The sequence below is a fragment of the Pezoporus flaviventris genome, unplaced genomic scaffold, assembly GCF_033815535.1.
Source record: "Pezoporus flaviventris isolate CSIRO_AGI_PZ_B2104156 unplaced genomic scaffold, CSIRO_AGI_Pfla_v1 ptg000055l, whole genome shotgun sequence".
Classification (NCBI taxonomy): domain Eukaryota; kingdom Metazoa; phylum Chordata; class Aves; order Psittaciformes; family Psittacidae; genus Pezoporus; species Pezoporus flaviventris.
This window is the reverse complement of record NW_026892603.1, coordinates 7393551-7414875: the sequence shown is the minus strand read 5'-3', so window position 1 is coordinate 7414875 and position 21325 is coordinate 7393551. Positions and strand designations below refer to the sequence as shown.

At 51.7% G+C, this 21325-nt stretch overlaps 1 protein-coding gene and 1 long non-coding RNA gene across 2 annotated transcripts; both read right to left on the bottom strand.

Moving 5' to 3' along the window:
• Positions 1 to 646: 646 nt before the first annotated feature.
• On the bottom strand, positions 647 to 2673 carry LOC133277393 (uncharacterized). Its single transcript, XR_009746188.1, has 2 exons — positions 2340 to 2673; positions 647 to 1120 (listed from the first exon to the last, which is right to left on the bottom strand). It is a non-coding gene; the product is annotated as an uncharacterized LOC133277393 (long non-coding RNA).
• A 4614-nt stretch (positions 2674 to 7287) lies between these two features.
• On the bottom strand, positions 7288 to 10118 carry DLX5 (distal-less homeobox 5). Its single transcript, XM_061469299.1, has 3 exons — positions 9566 to 10118; positions 8228 to 8412; positions 7288 to 7996 (listed from the first exon to the last, which is right to left on the bottom strand). The coding sequence occupies exons 1-3, from the start codon at positions 9918 to 9920 to the stop codon at positions 7664 to 7666; spliced, it is 873 nt and encodes a 290-aa protein (XP_061325283.1). The 5' UTR covers positions 9921 to 10118; the 3' UTR covers positions 7288 to 7663.
• Positions 10119 to 21325: the final 11207 nt, after the last annotated feature.

Below are 21325 nucleotides of genomic sequence, written 5' to 3'. Positions count from 1 at the left end.
TCCCCCACCTGAGCATACACCTGCCAGCACAGACGGAGCGAGGGGACAGGGGGGTAGCTGGTGGTTTGGGTTTAAGGCTACGACTAGCACAGGAAATAAGCGAGAGCGCAAAGATCAGCCTAGAAGAATTTTCCCATCACCCGGCCATTTCTGCTGCGATTTCCCTGCTCCCCCGCTCAGCTGAGCTGAGCTTTCTCGCCAAGGCGAAGCCCAGAGCCCTGCCTTTCTTCCCAAAGCTCGGAGCCTCCAAATTCTTAAGAAAGGAGGCGCCCTCCTTTGTTTTTCCAGAGCAGACAATGCAAGCGGAGGAATGTTTTGCAGAGCCCTGAGAGGTGCCCAGGCAAACACCGCGCTGCCCGGCCAGCCCCAGCCGCACCAGCTTGTGGAAAGCACAGCAACGCCTGACAATGAAAAGCCCTTTCCTCAGCCAAGCTGGGTGCCCCATACTGCGAGAATTAATGGCTAGAGACCTGGGCATCCTTCAAATTATGAACCTTGAAACCACTGAGCCATTTATCAGAAGTCAATAGAGATCCTCAGAGTGCTCCATATAATGACAGCTACATACAGTCGTGCAAAAGGACAGTCACTATAATTAGACACAAAGCAAAGACTACTTACCAACATACCAGTTTTTTGGGGGGTGTTTTTGTTTTTTTTTTTTTTGAGCAACTTCCACGCTCAGTCAGTCTTCAGAGTGGTTTAAAACCGATCAGTCTTGTCATTTTCTACCATTCGTATTGTTACATTAGGAAAAATGTTTTCTTTTCTTTTTTTCCCCTTCCCACTGTGAAACTTTGGGTTCAGAGCTCCCCAGGATCAATTCTGAACAAAGCCTCCAGCTGCAGTGCCATCCAATTTGAAGCAGACATTGGGGACAATTTAAGGTTTTTATCCACAAGAAGGTTTTTTTCCATTTCTCTTAAATGCAGCCATAATTAGAGTAATTTTTCATGTAGCCCGCTGATTACAGCATTTTACCGTCAAAGATAATTACCTGTAATTTTCTTCCACTTTTAATACTAAAAAGCCATCTTTATTTAGATTCAGGAACAGGAAAGGCGAAACAAAAGAGGAAAATTATTCTGTTATTCATACACAAATTGCAGAGACGTAGGGCCTAAAATTGAAAATTAACCAAAATTATAATGCTGAAAAGAATGGAAGAGGCTTCAGAAGTACAGCTGGTAGTGGGGCTCACTGAATTATTCAAATGACACTGGAGAGAAAGCTACCATACAGTTAAACCAACAGCATTTGTGCGTCTGTGTGTGTGTGTGCATCTTTCAGGGAGCCCTGCCTTACCCTCCCCGCCCGCCCCAGGCAGGCCCCTGCGGGGGCTTACCCTCCCCTCCACCCCCCGGAGGGCGTCGGACGCCCCTCTGCGGGAGCCCCGCAGCCCAGGGATCCCGGTCCAACGTAGCCGATTCCAGCCGAGCCCAGCCCGACTGCTCCCGGCTCCCATGGCCCCACAGCGCCTTAACCCTTTCTCTGCAGTCCTCGACTGGGGATGGCAGCGGGCGGTCCCGTACCCGCCCCACCTCCGCCTGCGGCCCAGGGGGTGCCAGAAGGGGGTTGCTGCTTGTCATGAGATTTCGGGGGCCCGTCCGGTGCCAGCGTGGGTGCCGGCGCGGAAAGCCTGTGGGAGCGCCTTGCCCTCCTCCCCCACCAATGATTTCTCAGATAGGCTTAAATAAAGCCCAGGCAACAAACAAGCAAGCAAGCAAACAAATAAATTATCATCATCGCAATAATACAAAAGCCGGATTAGCTCCGCAGAGTGGGCGAAGGTGCGGGGGGCAGGCCTTCCCCAGAGCTGCCTGGGAGCGAATAGCAGCAGCGGTAGCGCCGGCTCCCACTCGCGGCTGCCGCCCCGGGAGACTCTCGTGAAACAGCGTCATCTATGGATGGAGCGGCAGCAGCTCCCCACGCCAGCCCCCAACCTGCCGCCGCTCCGCCACCTCCCGCCCGCAGCAGGGCTCCACCGCCCCGAGGCAGCGGGATGGGCGCCACGGAGAGCCGCGCTGCAGTCGCCCCACCGCGAGGGCCGGGAGCCGGGGCCAGCCCCGGGGCTGGTCCGGGGGCTGGCGGGATTTCTCCGCTGGACGCCGAGCCCCGCGCGGGCGCTCCGTCGGGACCCACCCCGTCCCCTTGCCCGCAGCAGCACAGGGAGGGTAAAAAGGGGGCAAAGCTGTCGGGGTCCGGCTCGTCGAGGGAAACCACCGGCGCAAGAGTGACCGCGGGAGCTGGGGAACGAGCAGGGACGGAGAGAGCCTCGACCGGGAAGGCGCGAAGCAGCCACAAAGCGACCCCAAACCCAAGCGAGCCCCAAAACTTACCCCCTGTGCAAATCTGCTAAGCAAGGCTCGGGGTCTAGAAATCTACACTGAACAGAAGCAGTGGAGAATATTTTTCTGAGTCTCAGGGCAGAAGCTCTTTCTCTATATTCTTGGTTGAGTGAGCACATCCAGGTGTGAAATTGTTTGCACACCCCAGCACCTCTTATATTGCCAGCAAAATTAGCTGTTATTACTGTCACTGTTTAGTGATGGTTAGCTTGATAAAAAAAACCCTGCTGTAATCAAGACCTGGCGCATCTTTGCAAATTACAGATAATTGTAAACGTCCAGATTATGATAATAGCATCCTAATCCAGCCTGCAATATAATTATTACAGAGTGTTACATCTGAAACTGTCCAGTAGGGCTAATTCAGCCATTATTTAGACCCTATTTTTGCACTGCAAATGGGTTGCTGAGTTGAAAATGTACGATTGTAATTTCACGGGGCACTCAATGAGTAATGGTATAGGGAGAGAAAAATACAAAAGTGAAATGTGAACAGTAGCGATCAAATCAAACTCTGAAGGACAAAAGACTGTTTGATTCATAGGGAATGAGAAGAGCGGGAATTAAGAAAATAACAAATCAGTGGTCTGAATCGCTACGTGTCCAAATCCAGAGGAGGGAGAGCCTGATGTGCAGGAGGGGGAGGAGGATGCTCCAGGCATCCTCTGCCCTAGGCCACCTCCCGGCTCCGCTCTTCCCGCAGCCTCTCCCGGTACCCGCGGGGTTCCCAGTCGTCCCCAGAAGCGGGGTCCCCCTTGTCCTCTGCTTCCTCTCGGGTTCCTGAACCACAGCTTGAGGGAAGAAGCCTCAGGAGCCTCGTAGCCGGGCGGGGAAGGTGAGGGGTGCGGGACACGGGGGCCGCGCTCCCTCCGCGGGAAGCTGCAGAGTCCGCCGCCTTTTGCGCTCCCGCTGGACCAGTCCTCAGGGGTCCTTGAGGAAATTATCACAGAACCGACTCAATTGTAATTAATTAACTGAAAGAGCCTGGCTAACAGGACTACCTGCAGCTAGCGAGGTTAACTCATTGGGTTAGTTGGCTTTCCACTCCTGATTAGGTTTTATTAACCCTGGACACGAAATGCACAAACCTGCTTCATTTTTAGTGGCCCAAATCATCAAAGTGGTGTTGCTGTCCCGCCGACAGGTACCTCAGGGCAGGGGCGGCTTGAGAGCAGTCAGGAGGGGGCCCTTATTGCCAATCCCCGCCCCCACCGGCCAGCCCCCAGACCCCCCCCCCCCCCGCTGCAGTCCTGTCGTCCTCTGCACGGGAACGGGAATTAATAAAATTAATTATATTAAAATTAATAAAAAATAACGCGAAGAAAGGGAAAAGAACGCTCAGTGGATACCGCGAGGAGAAAGCCCTATGAAGCGGGTTATACGATGCATATGGAGGGGACGGCGAGTATTCCCTGGGATGGAGGGACAGCCCCACAGTCAGGCAGGGGATGCGCTGCAGAGCATGGAGCCAGGTCAGGATCCGGCCCGGCAAGGCTCGCTGATCCCTGCTACAAAGCTCAGGCTGAGGTTTAGGCAACCTCTCCGGACTGCCTAGGAGCAGGAGGTAGGAAGGAGCCATCTCAAGGCTCCTCCGTGCCAAGGACTGGAGCCATCGTGGATCCTGACCGGGCCCTCACCTAAAGGGTGAGGAGGCGAGAGGGGCTGGGAGTTTTTCCTGCGGCTTTGAAGGTCGTGTCCGTGGAAGGTGTTCACACAGATACCCGGGCGTGGGTGCGTGTCGGGATTTATCGTGTCTGTAGTCCTGGTTTATCTTAGAGGATAGAAGATAAACCATTGCTTATCCTCCCACATCGCATGGAAATAGGCGCACTGCCGAACAAAGAGGAGAAACATTGAATTGATGCAACAGAGATTCTCCCTAAAAAGAGAGAGAAAGGGAGTCTTAATGTAAACTCCGCGGTTCCTGTTTTCACGGCTCTTGTCTGACCTATAAAGCAGGTTATTGCGTTACTGCAGGCAGCCGCTCAAATGACTGAGAGAAAGAAGAGGGGATTGTCCCCCTCCACCGCCCCCCCGATTTTCCTGAAGCAATAGATCTCCTTTCCGTAATCCACAACCGAACTACCTAAAGTCTGTCAGTCGCAAAACTGCGTGGTAGAAATCTGTAATGGATGCCACATGTGCAATGCACGCTCGGGATAGAGTGCTGCCGGCGGCGGAGCGGGCAGCGCCCGGGGGGGACCGAATTTATGGGGGACACCGCAGGGAGACGAGGGCTACAGAACAGCCTGGCGAGCGGGCCGGGCTGCCTTGAGGCGGCGACAGGTTGGAGGGGTGGGTTGGTGCTTTTCCCTGAGGTGAAGGGGGAGGGAACCCGAATGGCTTGGCGAGGTGGCAGCGGCGCTCTCCCGGACAGAGGGGGAGATTGCCGGGCGGGAGCAGCGAGGGGTCTTTGGGGAACGAGAGAAAGGGTTCCCCCGGTATCGGTGCGTGGGTTCGGGTGTGGGTGCTGTGGGTGTGTGCCCCATTTGTGGGTGAGCGCAGGGGATGTTGGATCTGCTGTGAGTGGGAGAGCCTCAGGGAGCGGGCAGAGTCGGGAGCGTTGGGTCTGGGGCAGCCGGGGCTGCAGGCTCCTCTCCCTGTGCGCCTGTGTGTCTGTGCCTCTGTGTGTATGTCAAGCCCTGTGGCTCAGCCCTGGAGCCGCTCGGCACCCACAGGAATGTGGCTCCTCTCGGCTCCCCGAGCTGCCCCGGCTCCACATGGAAGTGGCCGCCAGGAAAACAGAAGGGAGGGAAAGAGAGAGGGAGTCAAAAGAAAAAAAAAAAAAAAAAAAGCCCGAGCCAGTAATCCGCCGAGCCTAAACCCAGCGTGAGACAAAGGACAGTTCATCCCATCCCTTGCCCGGGGAGGCAGGGGGGGAGGCCCGGACTAGCCAGGCTCCCTCCGGCCGCCGCCGGAGCCCCGGGGGTGCGTCCCGGCGGAGAGAGTCGCCGGGCTGTGTCTGTCTGCGTATAAGGGATATGGTGGGGACAGAACATCCATCCACCGTGCTCTGACAGGGGCTCTTAAGAACGACGGGCGGCTGTAGATCCCCCATTGGGCATTGAGGCCACGGGGACCCCAGGCATCTCCTGAATGGGGCCTGGCTACCCTTCCCAGGGAAGAGGTGCCAGGCTCTCCCCGACCTGCCCAACAGCACCTCAAGCTGGGAGGAGGAGAACTTAAGCAGAGGAGGAGGACCGGCATGGAAGCCGAACCGAGCTGACTCGGCTGGCTGGAGAGGTGAGCGATGTCAGGGCCCAGTAACTCTGTGTGAATTCCCATCCCTGCCTGGCATCCCGCCTTGCCGGCATCCCGCCTCCCCAGAGCTGTTCCTACGCTGTCCGCCCGAGCCCTTCCGGTCCCTGCAGGTCACCGTCACCACCGGCCCAGCGGCAGCTCCTCAAAGAAAGGAGTGGGTGGATCCACCTGGGAAATAGACTTCCACCTCTGGTATCCAAGCCTTTCTGCAAAGGGAAGGGACCTCGGGGAGGGGAGAATCTCTTACTGCAGGTTGAAAAGGAAATATTAATGCTTTTCTAGAGGGAAACGAGGAAAAGAATGGAGGAAAAAGTCGGGCTTTATTTTGCACGGGGTGGAAGTTAGCAGAAGATCCAAAGCCAAGCTTTTCAGCTAGCGGAAAGTCCCTGAAACTTTGCAAGTGAACCGAGCAGCGGTCGGTCCTCAGAGCCGCGGAGGCGACGCGGGGAGCGGCGGGGAGGCCCGCTACCAGGCAGCGGGCAGGGGTGGGCAGCCGGTGCGGCCCCTGCCGCCCTCCGCCGGCACCCACGCGTCCCTCCCCGGCGTGCAGGGAGCAGCACTACCGAACAAACTGGTCTATTGTACTGCGAGCCATTTACCAACCCCCGAACCTGTTACAAAACAGCAACCCCGGGCTTCTTTCTTCGTGGCGAAACACGCACACGCACACGCACAAAACATGGCAGGCGGGAGCGGAGGGAGAAGGAAGGAGGGGGAGGGCAGCAGGGAGGAAGACTAGAGACAGGTAAGTGCGCCCCAGGGCAGGAGGTGCCTTTCCAAGCCTCGCCTCCCAGCCCCGCCAGCCTCGGGTGGCAGCGGGGTGGGGGGGGTTGGGGAGTGGGGTGTTAATCTCGGGGATCCTTCGAGCGACGCCTTTGGCACGTTCCCTGCTGCCACCTTACCCCAAGCGGCCCCGAATTCCCTGATGGCCGAGGAGAGGTGGGAGCCCCGCGGGAACGTGGGTCGCCTTGGGGACCCCGGTGGCTGCCGGGGAAAACCTGGGGGTTCTGCTGGGAGAGGGGCTTCAGCACTGGGCTGCGCCAGGCACGGCTCCGCCGCTGGGGTCTGACCTAAATCGTGCAAATAGAAATAAAAAAAATCAAATACAAGTACCTCGCAACGTGCCTCCTTCAGCCGGAGCTGCCGCAGGCTTTTACCAGGAGTGAAGGGAGCGGGGCCCTCATTTTATCCTTTTCTCACATTTAGTGGCTCCCTTTGACGGAAACGTAATTTGTGTAATTAGCTGAGCGCACACGGGCGACTGATGGGCTGTGGAGTGTGCAGCTCTCGACGCTAATTGCTCTCAGGAAAGGATTCAGGGCGGCTTAAGACGAGATATTTAATTTCTACCGTCAGGATGGGCAGCTATGGCTTCAGCTTAAATCATTGTGCAAGAAGGTGTAAGTGATCCGGCAAAAGCCCCTTTTCCAGCGGGGAGAGAGCATCGCCGGACATCGGCTCGCCCCTGGGGAGATACCTACAAGGAACAGATCCTGCCGATATACTCGGGCTGCGCTGGCACGGCCCGACCTGGCCCGGTGACTGAACAGGGGTTCCCAGGATCAGGCCCATCAAAATCCCTCTTTCCTCCCTCGCTCTCCGCAAGCAAATTGGCATTATGATAATTCTTAACATTATTTTCCCTCTTATCGATAGAAAAAGGGGTAATTTGGAAACGTTTCTCGTGGTCGAAATAATTTTATTTTATTCAGAATATACAGTTTAATTCCTCTATCTACAATTATTTACAGGGTTAAAATAACATTGAAAAAAAGTCTCTGGAAAAGTTGAGGTCATAGATTTCAAGGCACCATTGATAGTGTCCACAGCTGAGCCAAAAAATGTCCGTATTGTATAAAAAAAGGGTTTCCTTTGAAATGCAATAAGTTACATGCACAAGCTTTACACGTTTTAATCTTTTTGTTTGTTTCTTTTCCCTTTTAAAAATTCCCCATATGCATTCCTTTCGTTATTATTCCTTAACAGTAAAACACGGGAGTCCAAGGAACAAAACAAAACAAAAAAATAAAAAATAAAATAATAGGGGGCAGACTCTAATAGATTGTCCCAGAGGCCAGCGCTAACGGGTGCTGTAGGGAGCCGTGGGGTTGGAGGTGGGAGTTGATGGAGTTGGCAGCGGGGTACCAGGAAGCGGAGCTCTCCAGGTAGCTGGATGCAGGGGACGGGTTGGAGTTTGGAGGGTGAGCATGTGCGTGGGCATGGTGGCTGAGGGAGCGGGACGAGCCCTGAGGTTCCCAAACCGCAGGTGACTGTGGAGAGTTGCAGGCCATGGGGTCGCTGGAGCTGGGGCTGTGCTCTGGAGGCATCTCCCCGTTCTTCATGATCTTCTTGATCTTGGATCTTTTATTCTGAAACCAAATTTTCACCTGGGAGGGGGGCGGGAGAAGAGGGGAGGAAAGAGGGAGGGGGGGAGGGAAACCGACACCATTAATGCCCGCCTGGCAATACGGCGCTCTGCGACTGCGAAGGACCCTCTCCCCCGCCGCCCTACCGGCCCCTCCGTGGGGCACGATCCCGACCATCCCTCCCCGCCGCGGAGGCCCAGGGCTCTGCGCCCCGCCGGCCCGAGCCGAGCTGAACCAAGACAAGCGCGGTACCTGTGTCTGCGTGAGTCCCAGAGAGGCGGCCAGCTCGGCCCGCTCGGGCAGGGCGAGGTACTGGGTCTTCTGAAACCTCCTCTGCAACGCCGCCAGCTGAAAGCTGGAATAAATAGTCCGGGGTTTGCGCACTTTCTTTGGTTTGCCGTTCACCATCCTGACCTCGGGCTCCGCCACCTCCTTCTCTGCACGGGCGCAAGGGCGGGAGAGAGACACAGACGCAGACGTTAAGGCGCGGGACACGGCTCCGCTCCGCGCCGCTCCTCCCCGCGCAGCCTGCGCCGCCGGCATCCCTCCCGCGGGCCGGGCCGGGGAGAGGCGCCTGCCCGACTGGTCCCCGCGGCTCTCCCCGGGGCTCCCGCTGCTGGGACGCGGTCCCACGCACCCTCCGCCGGCTCCGCGCCATGCAGCGCGGGGGGCCGCGCCCCCTCCGGGAAGGGCCTTGCCCACCCCGGCCGCCACGGGCATCCCAACTGGTGCGCAGCGCATCGCTGCGCGGGCGCGGACGGGGGCGCGGGGCATGCGCGGCAGCCGCGGGGATTAGGGGGATGACCGGTGCCCCGCTGGGCAGAGGCCAGCCCGGAGAGGAGCCGAGACCCAGCCGGGGCACCGGCATATTCCCCCTCACAACCGAGCCGTCCGCAGCGCTGCCGGCTTGTCCCCAGGTGCCGCCGCTGCGGCACCGTCCCAGCCAAGCCCCGGCCGCCTGGCTTGGCTACGGCTGGGTTTAGGATTTTCTTTCCTGTCCCCACATTTCCTCCTCCTCAACAACTTACAAAAAGTAAATGGAAAACGCTAAAACCTCGGTGCTTTCTGGGACAACCCCCCCCGGCTCCGCAGCCTCATCACGCCCGGGCTCCCCCTCCCAGCCTCCTTCTTCTCCCCTCCAGCACAGAGGGAAGGAAACTTTCTTTGCCATCGCGAACCCGAGTTTGAGACATGCAACAAGGCTTAGCTATTTTCTCCGCTCTTCCTGCGGGGGGAAGCAGGAGGGAGGCAGCTGGGGGAGCTCGGGGGCGGGGGGCAGCTGACGGACGCTTGCTTCCCTAAAGTACTGTCCCAGGATTTGCGTTGTAGATCCTGCGGGCTGGGCAGGAAAACTCGAACAGCTTTCACCTTTTTTTTTTTCCCTGTAATTTTCCTTTTTATCCCCCCCCCCCTTCGATTTTTTCCCTTATTTGTTTTCCTTTCTTTCTTTTAATTACTATTTTTTAACTTCTCTCGATGTCTCAGGGCAAGCCGCCTCCACACTGGGCAGGGATGTGCGGGGGTCGCTGTCCCGGTCCCTTATGTTCCCCCCTCGCCTCGGGGTCTGCCGCCCCTGCCCCCCGCTCTCACCTGGCTGGCTGGCGGAGCTCTGTACACGGTTGTAAGCCCCGCTGTACTGATGGTAGGGGCTGGCGTAGCTGTAGTCGGCGTAGGCTTTGGCAGGATAGTTCCCGGCAGATCCGTTCATACCGTGGTACTGATACTGGTAGGGGTTGAGCGCTTTGCCGTAGGAAGCCGAGGTAGGCGAGCAGTAGCCGTGCGGGGCTCCCCCAGCAGGGCTGTAGTAGTCGGAATCCGTAGCCGAGGACTCGGGTAAAGTGGGAGATTCCTGGGACGGGTGGTGCATGGCTGCGGCCGTCTGGAAAGGAGCCTGAAAGTCGCCGGACCTGATGTTGGGGACCCTTCTGTCAAATACTCCTGTCATAGCTCGGAGCCGGCGGCTGGCTGGAGCTGGCTGTGGGGCTGCTCGGGTCTAAGCAGACATGTCTGGGGGAGGAGGCTGCGGCGCTGTGTCTGTCTCCGGCAGACTGCTGGCTGGGGCGCAGCATAGGCTTGGTTAAATCCTTAATTGCGCTCTTACGCACAGCAGGGTGGATCGGGTTCCATTGGCCAGAGCAATCGGGAGCAGCGACACCCTAACTCGTCCAACTAGTTTAGCACAACAAAGCTTTGGCTTTAAAAAAAAAAAAAAGTGGGGGGAAGTAAAAAAAAAAAAAAAAAAGAAGTCCCATTCAGGCTCTTTTAAAGTGAATACCAACAGCAATCTCCGAGCCGGAGCGTCGCGATAGGGAGGTTTCCGGCTCCCTCAACCCCAGCCGGGGAGGGGGCTCGGCCGCCACAGCCACTCCTCACCTCCAGCCCGCAGCGCCCCGGAGGCGGCAGCCGTCCGGTCCCTCTTGGCTACGCTGAGGGCTTGGGAACTACGCACTGGGCGCTTCTGCCTCCCAGCGCGGTTTCTGGTCTGGTGGCAGTAACCATAGCAGTCTAACCGGGGTCGTTTCACCCGGGTCGTTCTCCCTCTCCCGGGGTGGACGCCGTCCGGGACCTCCGCGTTAACGTGCATCGTATGAACTCCCCAGAATTGTGAATTTTAGTTACATCATTTCCTGCGTCCAGGACCCCAGCACTACCTGGAGACGCTCTGCCACAGGGGTGCCGGGAAGCTACTGAGGCCTGGGGGTCCTCACCGGCCTGGCTGCAGCACGAAGCCCCAGGGCACGCCGCTAGCCGCTTGTCCCCACGCATGGCCGCTCTCACAGCACCGTGGTCATGCTCACGCTCCGGCCCAGGGTCTAATGCCCCTCTGAGAGGAGTCCAAACCATGCTCCCGCGTGGGCAGGACCAGTCGGAGCCCGGTTTCCGGGTGACAGACCCCCCGAAGAGGCTGGTGTTGTTCCCTCTTTCCCCCCCCTCCCCTCAGCATCTTTCTTCACCAGCAACCGGTCTTCCACACACGTCTATGCACCGAGGTCCCACGCGATGGGCTCCGCGGCCGGGCCGGGGCGAGCCGCGGGCTGGTGATGCCGATGCCCGTCCCCGGTGATTTTACAGACGCGTGGCAGGAAAAAAGAGAGAGAGAAAAAAGGATCAGATTTTACTAGACACGAGGGAAAACAAAAAGCTGTTTTCAGTGACCTGGAGTTGTAGATTTTTCTGAAGTTGTTTACTCTCCAGATTTAGCCTGTTTGCTCACCGAAGATCTCCCAGCCAGCTGGGTAACACTTGTAACACAACCATGCATGTTGTACTTGAACTTATTGTTTGCTTTGGAAATGTCCACAGCTCATATAAAATCATATTAAACAAATCCCTAAGCATTTCATTAGATGAATCACTTACTTAAATCCATTGGAAATATCTCCCCCCTACCCTTTATTTTTTTTTTTTCTCTAAAGAGAGAAACCGGAGAGGGTTCCTATACGTTCATATATTCCATATATATATTTACGGCTGGGAGGGGGAAGAAAGCAAGTTTATTAAAGCTCCCAATTTGCATCCAGTTGGAGGGGACGGTAGATACTTTAAAAGGATGGAGAGGGGGAGAGGGGGATGGTGGGGGGAAGCCTATTTGTATCATAAATTCCAGGGCGCTGCACTTCAACACGTCCGGGCAGGAAGGTGCCGTTTGAAGGGAGCAGGCAGGAGGGGAACCGGGCGATCGGATGGGAGCGGGTCCCGGCCCAGACTACCTCCTCAGGGCTGGGATTTGCAGCTCACCGAGGGTTCTGGATCCTGCATCAGGGAAAGTTTGCTCTTGCTTTATTTAGTGGCAAGACAGGGGAAACCCCCAAAAGTTTCGATATTAAAAGAAAAACATTAAAAAAAGGCAGAAATCCATCGGGCAGGACCGCCCGTCCCCGTCCCCCCCCTCCCCCCCGAGCTAGGTTCTCTGAGGGCACCGCAGCCGCGGCAGTCCGTGCGAGGGCTACCGTGAGGCGGGCACACAAACCCGCCCGCTCGCAGGTTTCCCGCCCCCGTCCTTCCCGGCCCAAACCCGATTTTCTTGACTTTCTGCTGTTTTTTTTCCCCCAGCGGTTTTTATTTAACACATCCGGTGGGGAGCGAGCCTTTCTGAGGGAGCCGGAGTCTGTTTTCTATTTCACAATATGGTCATTGTTTACCGGCACATGCCCGCCGCGCCGCCGCAGCGGCTGCGCGAGGCCCCCGCGTCCACCCCCGGCCCTCTCGGGCCCAGACCCAGCTCATCCGCGATGCTGTCGGGAGGGTTGAAGGTCGCGGTCCCTGCCGGTCCCTCCGCGAAGGGTGCGGGTCCGCCGCGGGCGCGGACACGTCGGAGGCATCGCGACGGCGATGCCCGTGACAAGAGCGCCACGGTGTGGCTGCGCGGGGCCGCCGCGCTACCTGCACGCCACCCGCACCCCCCCGCTCCTCCCGCCTCCCGCCGCCGGGGCCAGACTGAGCGGCGGCGGCGAGCGCGGAGCAGGGCGGCCCCGCCAGCGTTGTCCCCGCAGGGCACGGGGACCGGGGCGCGGGAGCCGCCGCGCCGGCGGCCGCGGCCGGACAACGCGGCGATTGTTCCCACCCGCGCCGGGGAGCTGCTGCCCCCCATCCCAGCCCCACGGCGGGACGGGGCCCTGCGCCCCGGCCGGTGCCCGCCCCGCCTCGCCCTGGCCCGGCCCTGGCGCGGGAGCATCCCCGCGGGCCGAGAGCCCCGCGCCAGGCCTGCCTGGAGACCGGGGGACTCGCTCGGCGGTGCTTTGTCTCCAGCCAACAAGCGAAACATTTCGGATTGAAGCCGCTCAAGAGTTTTGGATGAAATCTCGCAATTGTTCAGAGAAAAATCTTTCACTTTCTGGATAAAATATTCTCGTTTGGGCACAGAGTTTTTGCTGGAAACTTTATTTCCATGGAAATTGCTGGCAAAGAATGAAAGGAATTTTTTTCCTTCTTAAAAAAAAACAAAACAAAACAAACCCCAACAAAATCCAAACGCAAACAGCCCTCCACAGTGGAAACATGCATTAACTCTTGTTTTACAGCATCAGAAAACGGTGATTTCCAAACAGTTTCAACAGCTGAGGGCTTTCCTGGCACCCCAGTGCATCCTCTTAAGCTTAGGAGTTGTTTACTTACCTAGGGGAGTGTTTTCAGAATGAGGAGGCAAGGGGACTGGAACTCCTTGTATTCTCACCTAAGGCTGGGCAAAACCAAACATTACATCTGCTTCAAAGTAAAAATCTTGTCATGTTTAGTATGGGCAAAAGCTGGTGAGCTACCCAGTGGGGAGGGCTGGCGAGCTACCCAGATGGATGTTCACAGGGCAGTGATAAAAGGGGAAAACGCAGGAAGGGATTTAGAAGAAAACACTTGGGAGCAGGGGGGGAGAAATAAACCCCACAACAAACTCAGGGAAGGAGCCGAGGACTTTTTGTTCAGATTTCAGCAGCTCTCTGCAGAGCCTCCAGCTCTGGGTACAGAGAGAGGAAAATGGGCATTTCTCCACCTAGGCATGACATGTGCTGCTTTGGAGAGCTTATGTCCCTCCAAAGGAAAAGCAGGTTTTGTGTTCTCGTTAAGGTCACCATTGGTGTTGATGGAAACATGCTCATGTGACCTTGGGATCGAAGCCTGTCTGGTCTCTGGCACTGGGGCAGGCGCTGTTTTTGCCCTCCATCCCGAAGTGTTCCCTAGGCTCCGGTTCTCTCCCACCCCTGGAACAGCATTTTCTCTTCCCTTGCTTGTGGGTGCCCAGGAAACACTGTGCCTCTGGTTAACGAAGTGGACCTGTCACTTCAGCATTTCCATGGCTGATGGACTCAGTGCTGGGGTTGGCCGCAGCCTGGGCTCCACCGGCCTCGCTTGTCGGCCTGTAAATTGCACTGCTCACAGAAACCATGACGTACAATGTTAAGAATTAGAATTTTCTTTTTAGGGCAAATTGTGGCTGTCTCTTCGACTTGCCAAGGAGCTGACAGGAGAAACTTACACTTGCGCCTGTTTCTCCCAAATTGCACTGACCTGACTGAAGGGAGGAGCTGGGGCTCCCTGTAGCAAACAAAGCCAAGTGTGCAGGACAAGATGATGTTGAGATATTCCTGGAGACACAAGACTGCAGCCCCCCTTCCTTCCTTTCTTGGGGTGTGCCTGCCAAGGTCACCGAGGGGGTGATTTGCTGTTTCGTGATACACCACAACCTTCCCATTGCCTGGCCTTTCTTTGGCCTGCCCCTCCAGAATGGGAAACACTCACTCATTCCTTTTCTTTTTGGAACTCTGTCCACACGAGCTCATGGGGCATATGGAGAACTTGTGTTGTTCTTCAGTTCAAGGGCTTGGCATGGAGGTGACCCATCTTTATAAAGAAGGAAGTCTTCGCTGGGCTGGGCAGGATTTTTCAAGAAAAGCCCATTCGAGTCTCTTGTTTCCCATTTCTGGCCCACATGTTTCCATCACAGTGTAACACTGGCCTTTTTCTAAGGTCATGGAGGCCAGCAGAGAAACATCAGCAGAAAATCCAACTTCTCCCAACTGAGTTGTTCTACCCGCCTGTTCCCCAGGTAGCTGGGTGTTGCTATCCCAGGAGCATAGGTACTGTGATGTGAGGCCCAATGGTTTCTAAGAAGTACAACTCACAAACCAGATGAAGCCATCTTCAGATCTGCAGTTCGGGTCGGCTGTTGCCTGAGGTTTCTATAGCAGACATTTGAGCATGGACCTGGAGCCGCATGGGCAAAACTGCTGCTGGATGTGCTGCTCTGATGCAGAGCATGAGCCAGCACCACCCGGGAGCTGGATATAAAAGCTCTCTTGGCCAGAAACACGCTAGTTGCCTGGCTATGGTGCCATGGGGAGGCCCTGCAGAAGTCTGGCATGGCGGTCAGATTGGTGGTGGCACTGGCACACTGGGAAGAGCCTCCGACTGAGAGCAGAGGAGGCAGGGACCTCAGCTGTGTCCCTGTGTCGGCAGGAGGGGCAGGAGGGAATGACTTCAGGAAATCCAGAGTCCTGGGTGAGTGTGCAGCTGGGCTAGATGACTGTAATGATCTTTTCAGGCCTTAAAATTTATTACTGTAGCTTTTAGCTCCAAGTAGCCAAAGGCAGTTGCTCCTCAAGGAAGAGGGCTGATTCATCTCCAGTACAGCCATTCACTCTGCTTATTCTCTCCCGCCTGTCACATCTCCTTCAGCTGTAACTCACTTCTCAGCAGCTCAGATAGGGGCAGGGTCACTGCCTCTCTGCAGGACTTCAGATGTGAGATAAATCCCTTTGCATCCCAATGACGCAGGAATGCTTTCCCAGATCTCTGACATCCCTGTTAAAAGATGACCGGTCAAAGAATTTGAGGCGTAGCTCTTCAGGCCCTTTGGTGTGTTTTCAGCAGAGTGGACCAGGGCAGGGCAGGGCAGGGCAGTGGTGCTGGTGGAGGGGCTCAGGGAAGCCAGCCCATGGGGGCTGGCGTGCAGCACTGCATGCGGCTTTTTCCCTACAAACCTCAGGCATTAAGCTTACAATTCCCCTTTTGCTCTTTTAATGATGATCTAATAGGCTGTTATCCTACAGAGGTCAGCCAAACTTCTATAACTTAGACCTTGAAGGATTTGCAGATGATGGCAGCCTTAGAAGAAACTCTTGGAAACTTCTGTTTAGCTAATGCTAAGTTTAGTGCGAGGTTGGCATGCCAGTGCAATCAGCTCGAATCAGTCAGCATTAAACCATACAAATTGATGCAGAAATAAACCACAGCAATTAGGCTGCTGGAGCAGTGAATATGAGAAGTGACATTGAGCAAGGGGCCAGGACACCTTGCAGGTTAAAGATCAAAATAGCAAAGGCGCATCTCTTGTCATATGGTTCTGTCCTTATTGCTTATGTTACATGGTCTCTCTGGCCTCACCTATGACCAGTATGTACTCACTGACAGCACATGTGCTTGCGAGCAGTAGATAGTATCTATAAGTGACTTAATAACTTGCATCTGTCATAAAACCCACTTCATGTTCAGTTCCTCAGTTACAGCTTGGCCTTATTATCATTATTATTTAAACAAATATATGCTAGACTTTCCCCGTGATTGCAATTCCAGGGCTGTATTATTACATTTCATCTTCTGCCTTAGCTTTTATGTCCTTCATGAAAACGTATGCTGCCATAACCCAGACTTTGTCTCCTAAAATTTTCCTGTGCAGCACAGGGGAACCTTCTGCTCCTTCATCTTTCACAATCCAGCATGCAGCTGTGAGCAGCTCTGCAGGGAAGCTGGATGTTACTGGCTGCGTTGTCAGTGCTGCCTCTTCAAGGGGCTCTGTAAGGTCACCGTCATATTCATAAGTGTAGACGAAAACACTTTTCTTCTTTTTCTGGTCTCTATGTTTGAATTACATCTTTGTCCTTGAAAGAGGCCCTGCTGCAAGAAGCATCAAGATGCTCTGCTTTAAGATTCATTTTACATTCCTGTGAAGATCTTAATTTATTAGAAAAATGGAGGTTATTTTCTTCTTCAGCTCAGATTTCTTCATCACAATGTTCTCTAGGCAGTGACTGAAAAATAGCCCTTGGGGCTGTATCATTTTTGCTTCTGCGAGCCCGGTAGTGATTTTATTATTAGGAAAATGCCTTGGTTTGGGAATGAGAAATAAGGTGATTTTCTTAAGACACTTTGAGGCAGGCATGTATTCTGAGGTAAAGCACCATGCCACCTGGGTGAATACCTACAGAAGGAAAAAAAAAAATCATGAAAGGTATTTAGTTGAAAATACATTTGGATTCAAAATAAGTTTTTTTTTTTAATTTTAATTTTTATTTTGTTTTAGTTTTTTCTTCTTTCAAAGAGGGTAAATTAACCTTTGGAAAAATCAATCAAACCAACCAACCAAAGGGCTCTGGCATCTTCTGCGTGACTTGACTTGTACTTTTTCATGAAGATGCCTCCCTTTCCAAGTGAGATCCTTGGATCCAGTAGAGGATAAAAGAATGATGCAAACATGACCAAATGAGGTTGCATGGCTTGTGCTGTGCAGGAAATCAGAGCAAATGATTGCTATGGTCCCTTCTAGCCTTCAGATCTGCATATTTTCAGTAATCTTTTGTCAGTTTCATAAAAAATACCCCTTTTTTTTCTTTCACATGCTGCCAAATAAAGTCCTCATGGTTAATATGCCAACACCCTGGTTTCAGAATCCTTCTTGATTAGAAATAATGGGTGCATGATGATGCCTGGGTTTAGATTTGGGACTTTTCATCACTTGAAGGACCAGCAGTTAACCCTAGAGCTCTTTCAATGCGGTGTGCATGGCTCCCTCTTCCTTTTCTCTGATCTCCATGGAGAACCCACCTGCTACAAACCACCAGCATGATCCAGATCCTGCTAAAATAAATAGAAAGGGTCCCCACTGAATTCAGTAGGGGGATGTTTTGTGTGCTCGTGCTCCCTCTCCAGGTTCAATACCTGAACCACAGAGCTGTAGCTTCTGCCTTAGCTTACCCATTTTGATACCCCTACTTCAGACCCTCTCACCTGCTCTCCTTACTTTGCTGGAGGACTCTGCTGTGTTGCATTGGAAATAAAAACTTTTCTTCCTCTGGCGCTTGTTACTGAATTTGGGCAGATCAGAAATCCTTGTCATGATTGCTGTTGCTCTTTGCCTCAACATACCTACACTCTGGAGAAGGTACGGGTAGACTGGAGGGCAGAGAGAGCCCAAAGCCTGTCCTTGGCCCTTTTGCTGTGTTGTACAAGAGATGACAATTATCCTCTCTGTCTTTGGAAAAGCAGCTAGATAAAATGCAGACATTATGAAGGGAGGCAGTCATATTACAACAATTCTGGGCAACGAAATAATTGTTGTGGATGGAGTGGAAGGATGGTACAATGTGATCCAAAGATGTGTTGGTGCCAGTGCAAGTCTTTCCAGACACGGTCAAAACAACTTTTTGCAGCCCTTTGTTGGCTTGCATGTTGTGATATGGAAGATGAAATCTTCCACAGACCGAAGAGGCCAGGACATCATCAGTGTTACTTTACATAGGATTTCAGGGGAGATGGCTTCGGGTGTGTGTGGGCAGAGTTTGGATTGAGGATCTCTATCAAAATGTGGTTCTTTTGGTGAAATAATAGGTGATGGAGAGCAGCTGCAGAGCTCCTTATTGAGGGCTTCACATTTAACCTTTTCCCACTAGGACTCAGAAACTAATAGAGTGATAAAAAAGTGACAATCACATGTTTCTGCACATTTTGTTTTTATAATTGTAACAATATAGCGCTATTTGCCCAATCAATGTAAGCCTGGTGCTCTCGGCAAGTATTTACAATATGTGTCCGCCGAATTTACTCTTTGCAAAGCAGAATTTACATGCCACAGATGAAAATGCTTCAGCCTCATTTAAATAGGAAATAAAAGGGGTTGCATTACTCTATTTCTTTGCAAGCTGGAAAAAAATAAAAATAAAAGGCATTGTCTTCTTTCAGAGTTCAGATTTCATTTTCTTCAAATGAAGTTGTGGTGGTTAGATTTACAAAACCTCTATTCTTTTTTAGTTTTTTTTTTCCTTTCCTTTTCACAGATCTGCAAATTTCCTATCTTGAAAGTGTTTGCACAGAGTCAAAAAGAAAACAATAGAAACACAAATCTTCAAGCCAAGAGTTTCAAGCTGGCATGAAAAATGGCAAGAACAAGATTTGAACACTTCTTAATACCAGCGTAACCACGAGATTACTTTTAAATTCCTTTTCCCTGAAATTCTGTATTTTATTTATCAGGGCAAACCAGAGCATAAAGCAGAAAAGACATTTCTGAAGGTTTTCTTGGACTGTTTAAAGCTATATCTGAAGACATACAGACTATAATAGAAACACATGACCAAATTATTACTGTGTTTTTTACATTTTGGCATTTTTGCAAACTTCCATAATTATGTTATTTTAGTACATTAAAACAAACACCAAGGAAATAGAAAATACTTCTTCCACAGCTGTGTTTACTACCTTAAATGTGTTTTTTTTCTCAACCAGGCAACCAGTCTGAGATAAGAGGTTTCCCTGCTGTGTAACACAGCATAATCAGAAGCACACGCAGCACCCACCTGGAGTATTCCAATGCACAAGAGTAGTGGAAAATTAAAGCAATAGAATGGAAAAGTCAATAGCTTTTTCCAGTGAGAGACATTTGACATAGTAATAGACCTACTTTTTAAATGTATGAATCTACAGAAGATCTTGGAATGTTCTTTTGAGTGAAAATCCTGTTTTTATAGGGAGAAAAAGAATATTCAACCTTCATTGAAGATATCAAAATTTTAATTGAAAGGCTTTAAAACATACCCTTATTTTACCGCAATGTGAAACATGATTTTCTACTTTCTTTAGTACTTTGGGGAGCATGTTTTACACAAATGAAAGCCTAATGAGCTATGATTCGTAGCCGGATAGAAATATTTTGTCAAAACTGCAAATATCTGAAGAATGTTATTTAGTTGAAATCAGCAGCACCTTCAGAGATTTCCTGAGGAGTTTTAATGTGCTTGAATATCTATTTAGAAATGAAATTGAAATTTTTCTTGATATCATTTCTACGGCAAAAATAAGCTGGACAATCATTGCAGAAAAATACCTTTCCCTTGAAATGAACAATCTTGCCTTCCAATTTTCAGCCATTGCTGACATGAAGTAACCCCTTTTCAAAAAGTCCAGGCATTTTATGTAGGATTTTATTTCAGTGAAAAGTCTGATGAATCTTTTAAAAACTTATTTTGAGTGATCACTCAATAATTATTCTGAATGTTGTGGAAATCAGAAATTCTGATAAATTTTTCAGGTCATGTAAAACATATATTTTTCTTGACCTGAAATGAAATATTTTACTTCAGCTTCAAGTATTTCTTTAAGGTCTTTAGTCCTATACAAAGGAAATGAAAGAAATTTTGCAATCATGATTGCAAAAACCAAAAGTGCTGTAAAACATCAGTGTGGGCTTTGGACTTCTATACTATTTTGTCTTTTTTTATCTTTTTGTTTTCAGTATGGGCAGTTGAAGATAAAAACCTCTCAAATCAAGTAATGGAATATTTCTGAGTAACCTAATTTACAGTTTTTGTTAAGAGACAACTTTGGCTGAAAAGAAGTAATCAGAACCGACTTTGTTTCTTAAATCAAGCACTGGCAAATGTAATGTAAGCCCTTGCAGCAGATAGGCACTTAGAAGAATTCTTCTCATCAGATGAAATGTTAGGCAACCTCTTTTGTCTTGTTTGAAGATTCCACCCAAGAACATCAGACAGAATCTGGTCTGTAAGCTCCACTAACGTGATCTTTGCAGCTTGCCTCCAGTCTAGGCCAGCACCCTCAGCCTCCATTGTTGAGGTGGAGAAAGATGTATGTTTTTCTCCTAGGAGAGACACTGTGAGGCAGATGCGTGCCTTCATACCTGATCTACTGCTTCTACCGAGAATACTATCAAACTCTAGTATTTAGGATACAAGTAGATGCTAATATAAGCACTGCAAGTTGTATTAATTTGACTTTCAAGAGAATTTGCCAAACTATCCATAATACTATCTGAATATTTAGCCCTGTAACCGCATGTAGTCCAGGAGGTCCACCAAGAACCAGAAGATAAAGATGTTTTTGCTCTGTGTGTGTGTGCGTATGCCATGAGTTTAATGTTTGACTCCTCAAACTGGTAGGTAACCAGAGCATTCCCTGGCACTGCTGCCACTCCTATCACTATGGATGGGTATTCTAACACAGGGACAAGTGTAGTATATTGCCAGATGAAGCTGAAGTCAGAGCCCTCCAAACATTAGTAACACCACTCCTTTTTAATAACAAAGTTAGTTGAGGCTCAGACACTATAGTAAAGGTCATGGCAAATTCATTACCACCAGCAAATCAACTGTTTTGGAGTCCGGCTGCTCCCACTGGTGCTGGAGGAGGTTTACCATGGGCTTCCCCAGAAGCCGGGTCAGGTCAAGTGCCAAGGCTTCACAAATTCTCAGTTTACTGTGATGTGCTTTAGCTTAGTTGCTGAATGGGGTGGGGATAGTTGAAGTTTTATATCTGTGTGCTGCAGATGAGGCTGGCTGCTTGCTCTTGCAGCATGATATTTCACCCTTTGCTATGTCTCCCGCAGCATTTGGCTTTAATGAGGACTTAAAATTCAAGTACTTTAATTTTTAAATGCATAAAATTTAAAACTAATATGTCAAAATAAGAAATATTTAGAAGTAGATTTTGTTATGAAATAGCTTGGCAAAGCCTGTGTCACAGACTTAATCAAGTAAATGCAAAATATTCCTGAAGCTTGGGAGGTCTGTGTTTCACTCAGCTGGCCAGCCTTCCCCTTGAGCCCCAATGGGACAGTGGGAGAAACAGGAA